The sequence below is a fragment of the Drosophila obscura genome, unplaced genomic scaffold (genome assembly GCF_018151105.1).
Source record: "Drosophila obscura isolate BZ-5 IFL unplaced genomic scaffold, ASM1815110v1 contig_179, whole genome shotgun sequence".
NCBI classification, from domain to species: Eukaryota; Metazoa; Arthropoda; class Insecta; order Diptera; family Drosophilidae; genus Drosophila; species Drosophila obscura.
Genome location: NW_024542766.1, coordinates 5,809,193 through 5,824,177, shown reverse-complemented (window position 1 = coordinate 5,824,177; position 14,985 = coordinate 5,809,193). Strand labels below are relative to the sequence as shown.

At 38.6% G+C, this 14,985-nt stretch overlaps 1 protein-coding gene across 1 annotated transcript in view; it reads left to right on the top strand.

Annotated features, from left to right (window-relative positions):
* LOC111079662 (discoidin domain-containing receptor 2-like) overlaps positions 1 to 14,985 on the top strand; it is a 128,933-nt gene that overhangs the window by 48,781 nt on the left and 65,167 nt on the right. The window contains exons 6-9 of the mRNA XM_041592421.1: positions 934 to 1,113; positions 1,743 to 1,876; positions 7,666 to 7,873; positions 14,362 to 14,502. Of these exons, the coding sequence (XP_041448355.1) occupies positions 934 to 1,113; positions 1,743 to 1,876; positions 7,666 to 7,873; positions 14,362 to 14,502 (663 nt within the window). The remainder of the gene's footprint in view (positions 1 to 933; positions 1,114 to 1,742; positions 1,877 to 7,665; positions 7,874 to 14,361; positions 14,503 to 14,985) is intronic.

The window sequence follows — 14,985 nt, the reverse complement described above, 5'->3', positions numbered from 1 at the left end:
GGAGGAATGATACTCTCTCCTTCTCTGATCAGCAAAGTCTCTCCCTCCCCCTTTGTCTTTCAGCATTTCGCACTTGTTCCGTGTCTTGGGGCAGGCAAACAACAACGAGAAAAAGTATCTTTTTAGCTGCAAAAACAGGCGGGGAAATTTAAATTTAAAGATAGTCGAATGGGCAATACCCTTAAAAAGAAGTTGATGTAAAACATAAAAATAAATTTAATACAGAAAAAATCCCTAAAGTTTTAAATAAAATAAATGTTAAAATAATGGAATATTGGAAAAATATAATATATAAAATATTTTCTAATAATTAAATATTATTCGGTTCTTATTATTATTTTAATTGATTTATTTTTTATTTTTATTTATTCTATTTTTATTTATTAAATTGAAAGAAAATTTCTTAAAATATTATTTAGACACCGAAACCGAAAATCACTGAAAATTCCTGTTTCCATTTATCCACTTTGAACATTTCCCATAAATTGATGTACCCTCTAAACCGAGAAGTGCATTACAAATATCTGCAAGCATGCAATCAGCCATGGGACCGGTTATGGCTTGATGACTTTGTTTCGCTTTGGCTGTCGATTGGGGGAGCCCCCAAAGCACCAAACTTTAGTTGGTTTTTCTTTTATTGTTTTTATTAAAGATTGCAATGTGGCAGGAGGCGACTATTTAATTTACAGTTTTTCATGGCAGTTATACACACACATTTTTCCCCCTGTAACTCCACCAAATACCCAGCAAAAATACTCATAAAAAATGAGCTTAAAATTAAGAGTGGAAGTGGCAGTGGTAGAGGTAGAGTAGTATGTGGCAGTGGCAGAGGGAGGATGTGCCAGTGAAAATATGACCCCACAAATCGCCTTAAACTGAACTCTAGATTCATTTTCCTTTACCTTTTCTCTCTCTCTTGTGTACTTTTTGCAGAGGGCATCGTCTCGTACAGCATACCCAAGGGCATGCAGCGGGGCATGGAAATCGATCTGTCGGACAAGACCTACGATGGCCAAGAGGAGGCCGATCGCTATGTGAACGGTCTCGGCCAACTGGTGGATGGACAGCGGGGCAAGGATAACTTTCGCAATGATATCAATGGCTTTGGCAAAGGTAAGACTCGTCGTGTCGTGTTTCGTGTGTGTGTGATTTGTGTCGGCTTTAGATCTGAGGCGGTAAGAGGCAGTAAGAGAGTCTGTCTCCCCCGCATACGAGTGTATAAATTGCACGAAAGGTAGTCCATGTAATTGTCACATAAACTAGCCTGTAGTCCAATCTGCAGTCGGAGTGGAGGAGTTCCATCTAGTCCGCACACTCCAGGGGAGTTTCAGCTAGTCCCCACTCTACAGAGGAGTTCCATTTAGTCCCACTCTACAGAGGAGTTCCATTTAGTCCCCACTCTACACGTGAAGTTCCATACAATCCCCCATTCTATGTACAGTGGAGTTTGTAGACCCCTGCCTTGTGCATAAATGTCACATAAAATTGCCAACAACTAGACCATAGACCGCATAACTAATGCTAGTCTTGGAGTACTCCACAATAATACACGTACTCTGTTGCTGTTGCATTTGGAGGTGTGCCAATCCTCTAGGGCACTAAACAGGCTACTAAATGGATTGACAAATGCCAGGCAGAACCGTTTGGGTTCAGGGCTTTGCATAGTTTTCTGTTAGCTACAATATTTTTGCCCCATTTTATTCCTATTTAATCTTTGATTTTATTTAATAATTTCCCCACAGGTTACGAATGGATTGGTTGGCGTAACGACACGCTCTTGGGTCGCCCCGTGGAAATTACCTTTGAATTTGAAACTGTACGAAATTTCAGTGCTGTCATTATACACACAAATAATATGTTCTCCAAAGATGTTCAGGTAAGATTTATACCTAAGAAAGCAAGAAAAGAAATCATAAGAAATGTGTACCCCTCGTATCACTTACTCATGGGTTTGCCCTGTTTAAATTCTCTATGCACAATAAATTCTGTAAACACTGCGTTCGTTCTCCTTCAGTGTTTGTAAATCGTAAAATGTAATAGCACAGAACCCGAACGATTCCGATACAATTCCATTGCCAGACAAACTGGCGGCAAGAAAAAAAAGCGAAGCAAATAAATGCCACAGCCACAGAGCAAATGCAATAATAAAATAAAAATCTACAAAAAAAAAAAAAATAACGCTATTTTATAAACAAAGCAAATACGAAATCGAACCTAAACAAACCGTAATTGATAGGAAGGGAACGTGATAGAGGGAGAGGGTAGGAGTTAGGGTATAGCGTAGACCTCAGGTGGTACTTGAATGTAATAGTAGAGGGGGAATGGGCAAGAGATCGCTGGTTGCTGGTGCTGGGGTGCATGGCTGGTATTGCAGGGGGGCGTGCAGAGTGCAGCAGTGCAGGAGGTTGGGTGCTGCACTACCATTATCGAGTCAATTTCCTTACTCGCGCATTGTCGGTCTTTATCGAAAGTAAACAAACCATTTGAGTGCGCACACACACACACACACACACATACAGAAACGAGAGGGAGAGAGAGAGAGAGATAGTACGAGTATATCTGTTTATATGAGCATATAAAAAATGATTGGAGCATGTTTATTTCTTTGTACGAGTATTTAACCCCCCCACTACAGACCTCCGCAACCTCCCCCGCATGCCGCATAGTGCCATAGTACAATCTGGCAACAGAACTTGAAACAGAACACACAATTTTCAAGTCCATTGACCCAAATTACGCGACGTACGAGCACCATGGGCTCTATATAGTAAGTAGAGTGGCAATGTGTTAACATTCAGAATCGGCTACAAAATCGGTATTGGAAGCAGAGCTATGGCCACAATGACAGATAAGAATTGAAGAAATTAGTTGCAAGTCAAAGGAAGTGTTGTGTGGTGGGGCGGGGCGGGGGTGTGTTCAAACAATTAGGAAAGGTATATAAAAGGGGGGAGAGATCTTGAGGTCTTTATTGGTGAAGCTAGGCATCTTAGACAACACTTAAACTCTTTTTCACACTCGAATTTATTGGACTATTTGTTGGGGAATAATGATTATGTCTAGTCTTTAAAATGTTCTAGTTTTGCAGACAGATTTTTGATACAAAATATCTATTTTAAGTGAAATCTAAGGGAATTTGTTACAGGATTACAAATAATGGGAATACAGGCAGAAAAATGTTTCAGAATATTGTTTCCCTGGAAAATGTAGAAAAATATAAAATAAGTCATGAAATTTCCTATTCCTAGGATTACTTTTAAATCCTGAGGCACAAATAAATTAACTAATAAATTAAAATAATTAAAACTTCTAAAGATTTCCTCTACTGAAAATATAATTAAATCTTACCCAAACTTCATATACAGAAATTTAATTCCATCTTAAAACAGTTGAAACTATATTTATGTCTAAAGTTTCCTAAAGTTTTTACTCTGCTGTTTCCCCTCACATCTTCAATTAATTTTCTTAGTTTTTTTCCACTTTTCTATAATCTTTTTAAAGATCTTTCCCTCCCACTTTTCAAAACCACACACTGCTGTCATAATTTTGTTGTAAATTTCCTTCCACTGACAGTCTCGAGTATCGTTTGACAGTTTAATAATTTCCTATGTACTCACGTAGCACCCCACACCTCCACCATCCATTCGATGTTATCTCTCTCCCTCATGGAACACTCTCTTATTCCTTCTCTCTTTGGGTTTATTATTGAATAGAGGTGATATATGGTGTGTAGCTGTAGCCCCCCTTGCAAAGCACTCTCCATGGCAATAGGCTTGTCAAATTTGTGTCAAATTAATCAATGTTTTACTCGGGGGCAAAAACTCTGTGTATGGGATATCTAGGTCGTCTAATAACAGACTGTGCGTTGTAGCTCCATCATAATTATATCGAAGTATTATCAGAGTTTCCCCTGTTTAAGCCCTGTTTTACCCTTTTATATACTTGCTCTAGTGCCATAGTTTTTCCCTATTTTTTGGGACACATTTCCACATCAAAGTCGTGCCGATTGTTATATAAAATGATTTTCATAGGTTTTATAGGTTTATATGTTTGCAAAGTAAAATTTAGGTAAAATAGGGCAGGACACATATCCCTCAGCTAGAGCTAGAATTAGTATCGAAAATCCCATGAGATCCCATGCCCTAATCATTCCCAAACAGAAGTCTTTCCCCACCACACACGCAACCCATGCCCAATAATAATTAAGAGGACCACACGTATTTGATGGCCTTAATCGCGATAATAAATCAGGGGGCATGCATTTTAACGAACAAACAAACACACAACGATGTAGCGATGGAGCGCTGGGGCGATGGGGCGATTAAAGACGACCGCTCATTAGAAATGCTAAAGACAAAGTCAAACAAACAAACAAACAGAAGGTCTCTTTAGAGGGGGCTTATCGAGTACATCTCTGACATGCAACGAGTTTCTGGTTTGGTGTGGTGTGGTGTGCAGTGTGCAGTGTGGAGTGTGGTGCGCCCCAGACAGGTGCCCACACACGCATCTCACATAATTAAAACACAATTAGCATAATTCTAGAGCTTATCAAATGCATCATAAACGGCATTTTTCAACCGCAGAGAATCCACAGATCTTCCTGTTTTGTGCTCTTTCCCCCCGTCGAAGTAATTTGATGACTTATGGTTCATTTCGTGGGGGAAAAGTCTCTGCGCAAGCAAATGGTAATGAAAAATCATAAAAATAAGAATTATAGCAAGCGACGACACAGAGCGACCAGCTCCACGATGCACAGACGATGCTGCCGCTGCTGTTGTAAATTATGGGGCAATGGCCATGGCATAGGCCATAAACCGAATGGTCAGAGAGCCCATCAGCGAGTGCGAAGTGTGTGTGTGTGTAGTGTGTAGTGTGTGTTCCAGAGACCAGGTAGAGAGCTCCTCCACTCCACCTCCAACGCCACTCCAAATGGCGGCCACAAATCAAAGCCCCTCGCAAGAAAATTTGTGGTAATTGAAATTTTATGTGCCGTTTGTGAAGCTGCTGCCAATTGGTTTGTGGACTTTGTGGTTAATTAGCGAGCGAGAAGGAGCGTCAGCAAGAGGCAGATCAGTGGAGCGGTATGCGGGGCAGATCATGAACTGTGTGTGTGTGTGTGTCTAATAAGCACTATCTGGAGTGGACATCTTAGTTTTAATGACTCCTATAAGTGCCTTAAGACATGGCAAAAGGCGCTTCCTAAATGAAAAAACATTAAAGAAGCTTCAGGAAATCTCTTGCGGAGCCTGTTTCAAAGTTAAATTATGAATAAAGATACAACATACAGTAGATATGTATGTATGTACATTTGATGCCACTAAAGTTGGTTAATGGTTGAAGATTGACGTGGATATGGTTTGAATGTGCATACGAAAAGAGGAAAGCTGTGGGCTATATGCATCGTAACATTTATACGAATTTATACCTGATGGTGATGATAACTACCATATTTCATGGGAATTTCTGATTTATCTTCACCTGGCCATATAATTTGTTAGCTCATTCATTCATAAATTTACAGTCAATTTTAATTTAACAAATTTTTTTGCAAAAAGGAACTTCACCAGATAGACTTTAAATAAAGATTTTGATGGCTGACAATGCCCTTACTTTTCCTGACTTCTGAAGACCTACTTGTCCATTCTTTTCTTGAAAAAAAACACTGAAAATCAATGCAAGCGAGTTCATTTGAATAGATATTACCTCCAGAGCTCTAAAGGAAATAGTTTTCTAATAGAACAAAGTCATAGGCTTATCTTTCGACTGTGTTTTCTTGGCAGCTTCACTACAGATCTATTTTTTTTGGAAGGGTTCTCTTCAGAAAGTCACAAAAAAGTATCCTGAATGCCTAACTTTTTCTAAGTTACATTTTTAACTTCAATATCATCTGAATACTGAATATATTTTATATTATTTATTTTATTCCCCACCCCCCCTTTGTAGAGCTTCTATAGCATTTTCTGCTACAGTTTGAAATAACCAGAAAATATACATGTATTTAATCTTTAATTAATATAAAGTTATTATCCCAATTCATATTCCGAATTAATCCCGCATTCCCTTGCAATTATTATCTAACATTAAAATCAAAAGTAATTCCGTTATAGTGGAATCCAGACAAACGTTTTATTAAATTCCCATCGAATACAATCATTCCAATCTCATTGAACTTCCCATTCAAATCACAATTTTTTCATAGCAGACGCACCAAAAAAAAAAAATCACTCTCAATCGATTTTTGTCTGTCAGACATCCCATCACCTTTTCGGTTAACACCTTTCGTACAACAGAACCCCCCCACACACATCTTTTCGAATCCAACGACAACTCATTAGCCATGAAGTATCCGTACCCGTACACGTACACGTTGCCCTTCCCCTTTGCCCATACGCAGACAACACTTACACATCCGGCTGGCACCGGCAGCCGGCAGTCCAGCAAAAAGAGTGCCAGCCACTGACCAAAATTGAATTGTCTTGGATTACTCCCCTCTTTTGCCACCTCCTACTATTGCCCCCTACTTTTGTCGCTTTTTTGCCCCCCTCTGTTTTTTTTTTATTACAAACAACTTCCGTGGTCTGGGGGCCATAACTGAACTTTGGCACTGACCAAAAGTGTCAGGAAAGCAGGCAGGCGCTTGCTGCATACAGAAAATGAAGAAAAACTTTGGATTATGATGCGATGGGAATACTCTTACCTTAAAGAACTTTCGGGTGCGCTGTATATAGCACTGGAAATAGAGTAGAAGAGAGAATCAATCTATAAATGGTACACTGATAGAGAAAAGGCATAGTAAAAATAACTACATTCCTATTTGAATTTAAAATGCGATTTTTAAATACAAACATAGTAAAATTAAATATAATTCACATTGATTCAAACATAATTGTATTAAAATGGCTTTTTTAATACGGTCATATTTAATCTTAATACAAAACACTTTAAAATAAATATAATATATTAAATTTGTAGTGTAATATATTTCATATTTAAATTAAATATTATTTTGACTTGATTTCAAAATTTTTGTTTACAGTCCGCGTACGCAAAATAATAAAAAATTAGTTTAAAAATTAAATATAATCAATATAAATATGAAACATATTAAATTTAAGCATAAAATATTTTTAAATTAAATATGAAACATATTAGATTTAAATATTAAACATATTAAATTTAAATATGAAACATATTAACTTTAAATATGAAACATATTAAATTTAAATATGAAATATATTTAACTTATATATAAAATATATTAAATTTAAATATTTTCATATTATTATCAAAATGTAAATGAAAAATATTCAATTTTAAAACAACCACTCTTGGATGAAAATCAATGGCATTAATATTAAAATCTAAGTGAAAATATTAAAATTTCAGGGCTTTTTTCTATCGGTGTAGGAAAAGTGTTTTATCTTTGCTAAAACATTACCCTTGAAATGTGCATGCCCCTCTCTGTAAAGAGTATATTTAATTTAATGATTACTTTAATTATTATGCCACTCACAGTGCCCCACACACACACACACCCACACACACAGAGAGAACAAACAGCAGACACATACAACAAGCAATGTGCATAAATATGAAAGAAGCAAACAGTTACTCATTCATCGTGTGCTTACCCCGCTCTCCCGCTCTCTCTGCCTCTTTCGTTTGCAGGTGTTTGTCCATGCCAAAGTCTTTTTCAGCATTGGGGGACAACAGTTTGGCGGGGAGCCCGTACAATTCTCATATATGCCCGACCTGGCGCTGGATCATGCACGCGACGTGACAATCAAATTACATCATCGCCTGGGGCGTTATCTGCAGTTGCATTTGTATTTCGCCGCCCGCTGGATGATGCTCAGCGAGATTACGTTTATATCAGGTAAGTGCCATGCCATGCCACACCATACCACACCACGCCCCAGCCTTTCCCTCCTGCACCCAACCAACTGGCCCACAGAGAGCCATCGCCATCGCCATTGTGTTCCCTCACTGCAGATGCTGTTGCCTCTGCTCAGAGAAATTGTTTTAATAAAAAATGTAACACTGGCACGCAAAAAAACGAGGAACAAACCAGCAGATAAAAGGGTTAACTGGGTTGCCAGCCCCCTGCCCGCCACTCTCTTTGGATACCGCGCAGCCATTGGGGGATATTTGTTCGTGAATCTATCGCTCAATTAGGCATCTTCTGGAGCTCTGGAAACTACCAAAGCTGCTCATTTACAGCATTTCCACATGCTGCCTGCTGCATCTTGCATCCCACATCCTCCATTCGCCATCCGATTACTGGTTATATCAGAGTCGAGCAATCTTTAAATGTGTGTCCTCCTGTTGCAGGCCACATGGTGCGACATTTCTGCCATCTAGACAGCGAGACGAGCAGCAGAGGTGTGTGGCAGCAGGCAGCAGCAGCAGGAGCGAATGGGAATGGGAATGCGAATGGGAATATGGGTCCCACAGTGAGCGGTTTATTGTTTGTAGTTTAAATTAATTTTTATGTCCGTGTTGTTGACTTGTTAGTGGTGGAATCGCCCCCAGGCTGTGCCTGATTAAAGCTCAAACAGCGGGCACAGTTCGAATGTGTGATGGGAAATGTCTTTAAAGTACGAGTTATATGCAGAAGTAGCGGACGGATTTGGCTTGCTAGTTATTTGCATTCCTAAAACCTTTAGCATCCTAAAGGATCATCAATTCCCTTTTCTACATGAAAATAATCTCCTGTGCTCTGTGCAACGTACAATTTACGGCAATTTGCTTGCATTACCCTTTAACCCTTTTTGCAATGCACATGTACGATTTTTGTGGAGCAACTCTCTCCTCTCTCATCTATTTCGAATCCAAGCCCGAACGAACAGTAAACATAATTTAGCCAGGCAAACTGCAAAAACAACAGACAGAGGGACAGGCGGACAAGCGGACAGACTCTTCTCCGTTCGGGGGCCAAGCTCTTCAAACATAAACTGCAATTGCAACAACTGCAACAACTGCAACAACAAGAACAACTTTTGAGCAATTGAAAATTCCCACTGACACTAAAAATTCGTTGCGCATTTCATTAAAAACACACAAAAAAAAAAAAGAAGGAAAGCCAGCACATGGAGCTTCCAGACTCTAACTAGAACTCTGTGGAGTGCTCGGTCTCTCAGTCGATGGTGCAAAATATATTGCCACACTGAAGGAAACAAAAGGTTATTCACACATACATAAGTATAAGGAATGGACTCTAAAAATTCAGAATACTTGTGGCCAAATAGTGCTTGTAGAAAAAAGTAGAGATCATATACGTAATAGATATTGAAAATATACTGCAAATATACCAAATAAATAATGAAAAAATAATTTAAAATTTTTGAAAATTTACTAAAAAAAAAACTTCTAAATACGGTCTAGATTCTGAAACAAATTCAATCAAATATAAAATAAATACTTAAACAAATATTTTTCAAATACTGATATGCTGCAAAATTACTAAAATAAATTCTAATCAAATTAAATAAATAATACAAAATATTGAAAAGCTACTGGGAAATATAGAAAAATATATGTAATTATTAAAATATTCCGAAAATATACTGATTAGATTCTTAGCTACAACTACAAATTAAAAGAATCCCATTCCACTCGACTTTCAAAATCCCAACGTAATCGATATTCCAGTTCACAGTTTTATTCATTATTCATTAACTCGAATAACCCACCATATTTTCCCTCAGTGCATTCACATAGAAATAACTATGTCTGAAATGTGTGTGCGTCTGTGTGTGTGTATGTGTAGGCTATGAACCAATTTTTACTTAACTCTGGGATGAGTACTTGTACGAGTGAGAGTACAAGTGGGTGGGGGGGCAGCTCTTGGTAGCTTTGTTTTCCCTGCTCTGCCGTGTGCCGTATGCCGTGTGCAATTGTGCATATAGTGATACAAAGCAGGCGAAGGACTCTGAAGGGAGGCAAAGGAATGTGCACTGCTGCTGCTCAATTGTAACAGGGTGGGGGGGGCAGAGAGGAAACGGAAGAGCTCGTACGAGCAGCAGCTTCGACTTTGCCACGCATATGCTTCACTAGCAACAGAACCCAGTAGTAGCAGTTGTAGCAGTGGCAGCAGAAACAGCACCAAAGCACAAGGATATTGTGAAAATTAAATGAGTTGCATTACTTTTGTGCATTTGAAATTTGCAACTCAATGAGCAGTGCAGTGCCGTGCAGTGCCGAGAGCCTTTGAAGGAGGATTGGGGATTGTGGATTGAGGATTGAGGGGATTGCTGCTGGGGAGGGTAAATCGCTCGAGAGTACATCGTGCTTTCCTGGCTTCCTGGCTTCCTGCTTTTCCTATTTTCCTCTTTTCTTTTCTCTTTCTCTTTCCCTTTTTTTTTCTTTTTGTTGCACGTTGCATAATAAAGCAATGCATTCCCTTTTTGCTGCTGCTTGCTGCTTGCTGCTGGCTCTGCTCTATGGCTACATTTCGAAATAGTTTGATGCTCGATAATGAGGTTGATGCACACAATACACACACACGCACACAATTTTTGGGTACAGCAAATAAATTTGCATCTGTCGATGATGTTTTTTTTTCAAGATTTACAGAGATTTAAGTTAGGAATTTACAGAGTTTTTAGATAATTGGGAGTACTTTTTGGGCACTCCCATTTACAGCCAAAAGAGGTTTACTAAAGGGTATTCTCCATTTTACAAAGTTACAATGTTACATCCGTTTCTTCTTACAGATTTTTCCCCATTTTCCATGGCGTTTTGCCTCTGTGTGGCTCTCTTTTTGTTTTCTCTCTTAGCGTATTTAAGCCATGGCAAGTGCTTTTGCCTTTATAAATCAATAACATTGCAATCTACTCGTACATACATATATGTATCTGCATATATGTATGTAGCACTTGTATCTGTATCTGTGTGTCTTATTTCCTGCTTGGATTCTTTTTTTGTTTGTTTGTTTGTTTTCTCTCTTTGGGATTTTGATGCATTTGGCATTCAGTCAGTCAGTCATTCGTGAAGGGATTCATTTCAATAACTTCGCTCCTCCCGCTGCAATTCCGCTTTAAATCCTTGTGCAATTTGCCTCGCTTAATCCTTTCTAATTGAAAATCGCTTTGTATGCGAATGTGAGTGCGATATGGACGAGTGCTTTGTGTGTCATATCCGATGCAGAGATATCTCTATTGAAAATAACTCCCCCCCACTCTCGCACTGCTCTTCTGCTCAACTCAATTCAATTGATGCTGCTGCTGCTGCTGCTCCTCCTCCTTCATCATCATCTCTGCCCTTGAGAGCATTGGAGCAGCATTTTGGCGTTTTACGAATAGAATTGCGTCTCGTAATTTGCTTAATGGCAGCAGCAGCAAAAGCAGCGGCACTGCATTTGATATTGAAAAAGCCTCAGCATTAAGGCTGCAAAATGTATAATTTTCAAGTGGTTCAAAGAGGCCAAGGATTCGCAAGACAATGTGCCACAAATGAGAGGTTATAGTGGAGATTATCTTCAAGGGTTATCTCTCAATTAGAACAGATTTTTGCTGGAATAATTTTTCTTGCTAGAGAGAAGGCTGTATAAAGAAAAGGGCAATGAGGATGCACTGAAATTATGCTCTAAAAAATAAAAGGCACTCGTTATTTGTATTTTACATGCTGGATTTTATAGTTATCTGATTTCTAGAATTTTAATAATTTATATAAAAAATGAAAAAAAAACAAATTATGCTTTTCTAAGCTTTATACTGGTATCATTAGCAGTTTTCAATGTTTTAGTTAAGAGTAAGTGAGGAGAGTTGTAGGCTTAAAGTTCTGAGAAAGATGTTTACTCATTTTAGATTTGATTTCATTAATTTTGGGCACTCAGAAAAGAAAATATAAGTATTAATAAGTATGTTTGAAGAACAGAAAGAACTTATTTTCTTCATTTTATATATATTTTTTTTCGGTTTACAGAAGAGTTTTTATAAATTTTTTGTCAAGGAAGATTCTAGTTTTCTTCATATTTCATGGAATCATTATCTTTTTTTATCGTAATTTTGTGGCACCACAATTTATAATAGTGTCGCCTCCAACTCTACTTGCATACCAAATTCATTCAAAAGTAAACAAAATCGAAGGAAGAATATATTTTGTGTAGAATATGCTTTTCCCTTGACTGTTGCTTACATTTCCAAAAATGATTAGCACTTTTAATCATTCATCTGGCATTTCATAGTTTTCTTAGCATTAAAATATTTTTCTCCAGGGGCCCCACATTAACATATACAACATATATTCACGGTTTGGCTTCATCCAACATATGACGCTCTCCTTTAAATTTGGTTAACTAATGCCGTAGGATGCTGCTGGATTCCTCCCAAAAAATTTTCCCATTTTGCCAGACACTTTTCTGGGGCGGGGGAAAACAAAACATTTTCCACCGTCGTCGCTATTTGCATAGCAAATTCAAACACACACACACAAAAGTAAACGAAAAACAAAAACTTTTGTTGCCCAAGAAAATAGACGATCAAAAAAAAAAAAAAAAAATGTGTGGGTGGTGGGGTGGGGTGGTATTGCTGTTGTTCCAGACAAAAAAAAAACAAACTCCAAATCAATGCCAAGAGCTGGAAAAATTTGCATTTCCCTCAAGAGTTTTTTTTTGCTGTCCAAAATTTATACTAAAAATTGTCCGTTTTCTGGTTTTGTTTTTAAATATCAGAGGAGTGGGTGGGAGGAGCGGAGCGAAGTATTTTTTTGGGAGAAAGTTCAACAAACACTCGAGGCGGAAATGCTGTCCGAACCGGCTCGGCTCGGCTGTCCGTAGCGAGCAGAGAAAGGATATAGAAAAACAGAGTCAACAGAGTCCTCTCGATGGGTAAACAATTCCGGGGATATCCTCTCCTATCGATATGCTGTTATTGACGACTGTCTGGCATTTTTCCGATGGATTTGCTCGTTCTGTTTTTCTGTTTTTGTCTGCGTCGGGGAGCAAAATGTCAACACCGATGGCAAACAATCCGATGGCCATACGCTTCAACGCCTTAAAGTTGGAGTATCGCAACGTTTCCGCCATGGCGGTTGGCGGCTGGCGCTGCCGCTGCCAACGCTGCACCTAAAAGTATGCAGCACTAATTGGCACTCAACTTGTTTCTGCTTTTGTCATACCCATTAATCCGTGATGCATTCGCATAGGATATGATGGGTTCGGTGTGCGGTTAGTTCAATTTTGCCTCTGCTTAGAGATGACAGCGTACTGCATAGTGTCACGTTCATCGGTGACTTGTGTCCATCGCTCCGTAAATCTAACTTTAAAGGCCAATAAGGATATCGGGAACGCTAAGAGCTAAAAATCTGATATTTCAAAAATACTATAATAAATGGGGCAACATTTTTTTGTAGTACTTTGAAAATCAAAATTAATGTAGTACCATAAAAATACTACTACTACTACCATAAAAATACTAACAAATTAATACCAAATAAAATACTTATAGTTATAAAAACAAATTAAAAATTTTAACTCAATTTCAAATTAAGAATCTCATAGAAACGCACTGATAAAATACTAAATAAATACTTTAAATACTATATTCTTATTTTCAAAAGAAAAATTGAAAAATTGATAATAGAAATATTTTTAAATACTAGAAATACAGCAGCTTAAATTCCTTTTATGTATGTTAATCTAACAAAATTATACTGGTAAATATACTGGAAAATACTGAATATCACTAAAAATAAAAAACTTTCTTATTTGTGTTTCTGTTAATGCAATTAAAAGTCCCCATCTTTTATGGGTTCCCATCTTTTATGGAGTCGTATTCCTTATAGACTTCACATAACTGTAGTGCATTTTTCCAGATTGCATCCAAAAAAAATAGTTAAATAGTATCCTTGGGTATCTCCAGAGTCGTTGCACCACGACTTTTTGCTAAGTTTTTTTCCTTCGTCATCCTGTCCCATCCATTGCCACTCATCAACGTCGACATGGTCCTCGTCTTCGTCTTCGTCGTCGTCGTCGTAGCCAGGCGCTGATATGACATGAAGAGCTTGCTCATTTATCATCATAATAATCGCTCTCCATGGCACCCACCGCCACCCCCTAATTGCTGGTGGAGACCCATTAGCCGCGGCAGTATATCAAGGCAGAGGGGCAGCTGTCACACAGCCACAGCCACTGTCACGCCTCCACCATTATCATCATCCTCATCATCCTCATCATCATGCCACCTGGCGGCTGCTGTCGTCCTTCTGCTGCATTTTGCCACTTGGCTTGCAAATTTCATCCTCCTTTTATATCTCCCTCAGTACTGTAAGATACAATCCTTAGCCAAGCGAAGTCTTAACCTACATTCTTTGGCTCTCTTTCTTCCTTCTTCACTTCTCGTCTCTTCTGCTATGTTTTTGCAGTGCCCGTGGTCGGCAATTTCACGGATGAGGGCCTGCTCAATGGCATCAGACAGCCGTCGGACACATCGGAATATCCGCTGCAGCGCGATGAAGTCGGTCGAGCGGTCAGCAGCGGCGAAAGGAGCCAACATACCACACAAGGTAAGTGGCATCCGGCTGAAACGAACTGATTTGATTTGATGGAGTCCCCCCATAGTACAATATCTAGCGGGCATTTGCTGATTAATTGTGGTTATAGCTATCAATGGGTGGAAGATGTTTTCACTGTAACTGAATATGCGAAGGGAAATTACACGTTTAAAGTTTTAGATGAATGCTGCTTGATTAGTGCCTACAAAACACATACAAAACCCAGACAGACTCCCACAATGGTTAACCAAACCTCACCTAATCGAATTCCTAGCCAAAACTTTAAACCAAATATTCAACTAAACAACTAAACCGCAAGCCAGCAACACCTTTAATTATTTTCCTCTATTTAAAGTACCTTTTAATTCGGAATAAAAGTTTACGAGCGCTGTAAAGTTTTCTCACAAAGATTACTACTTATAGCCGCCGCCGCACTCTCATTAGCACACAGAAGCGGCGCCAAGGCACATCATTTGCAGCAGACAAAAGCTCTCG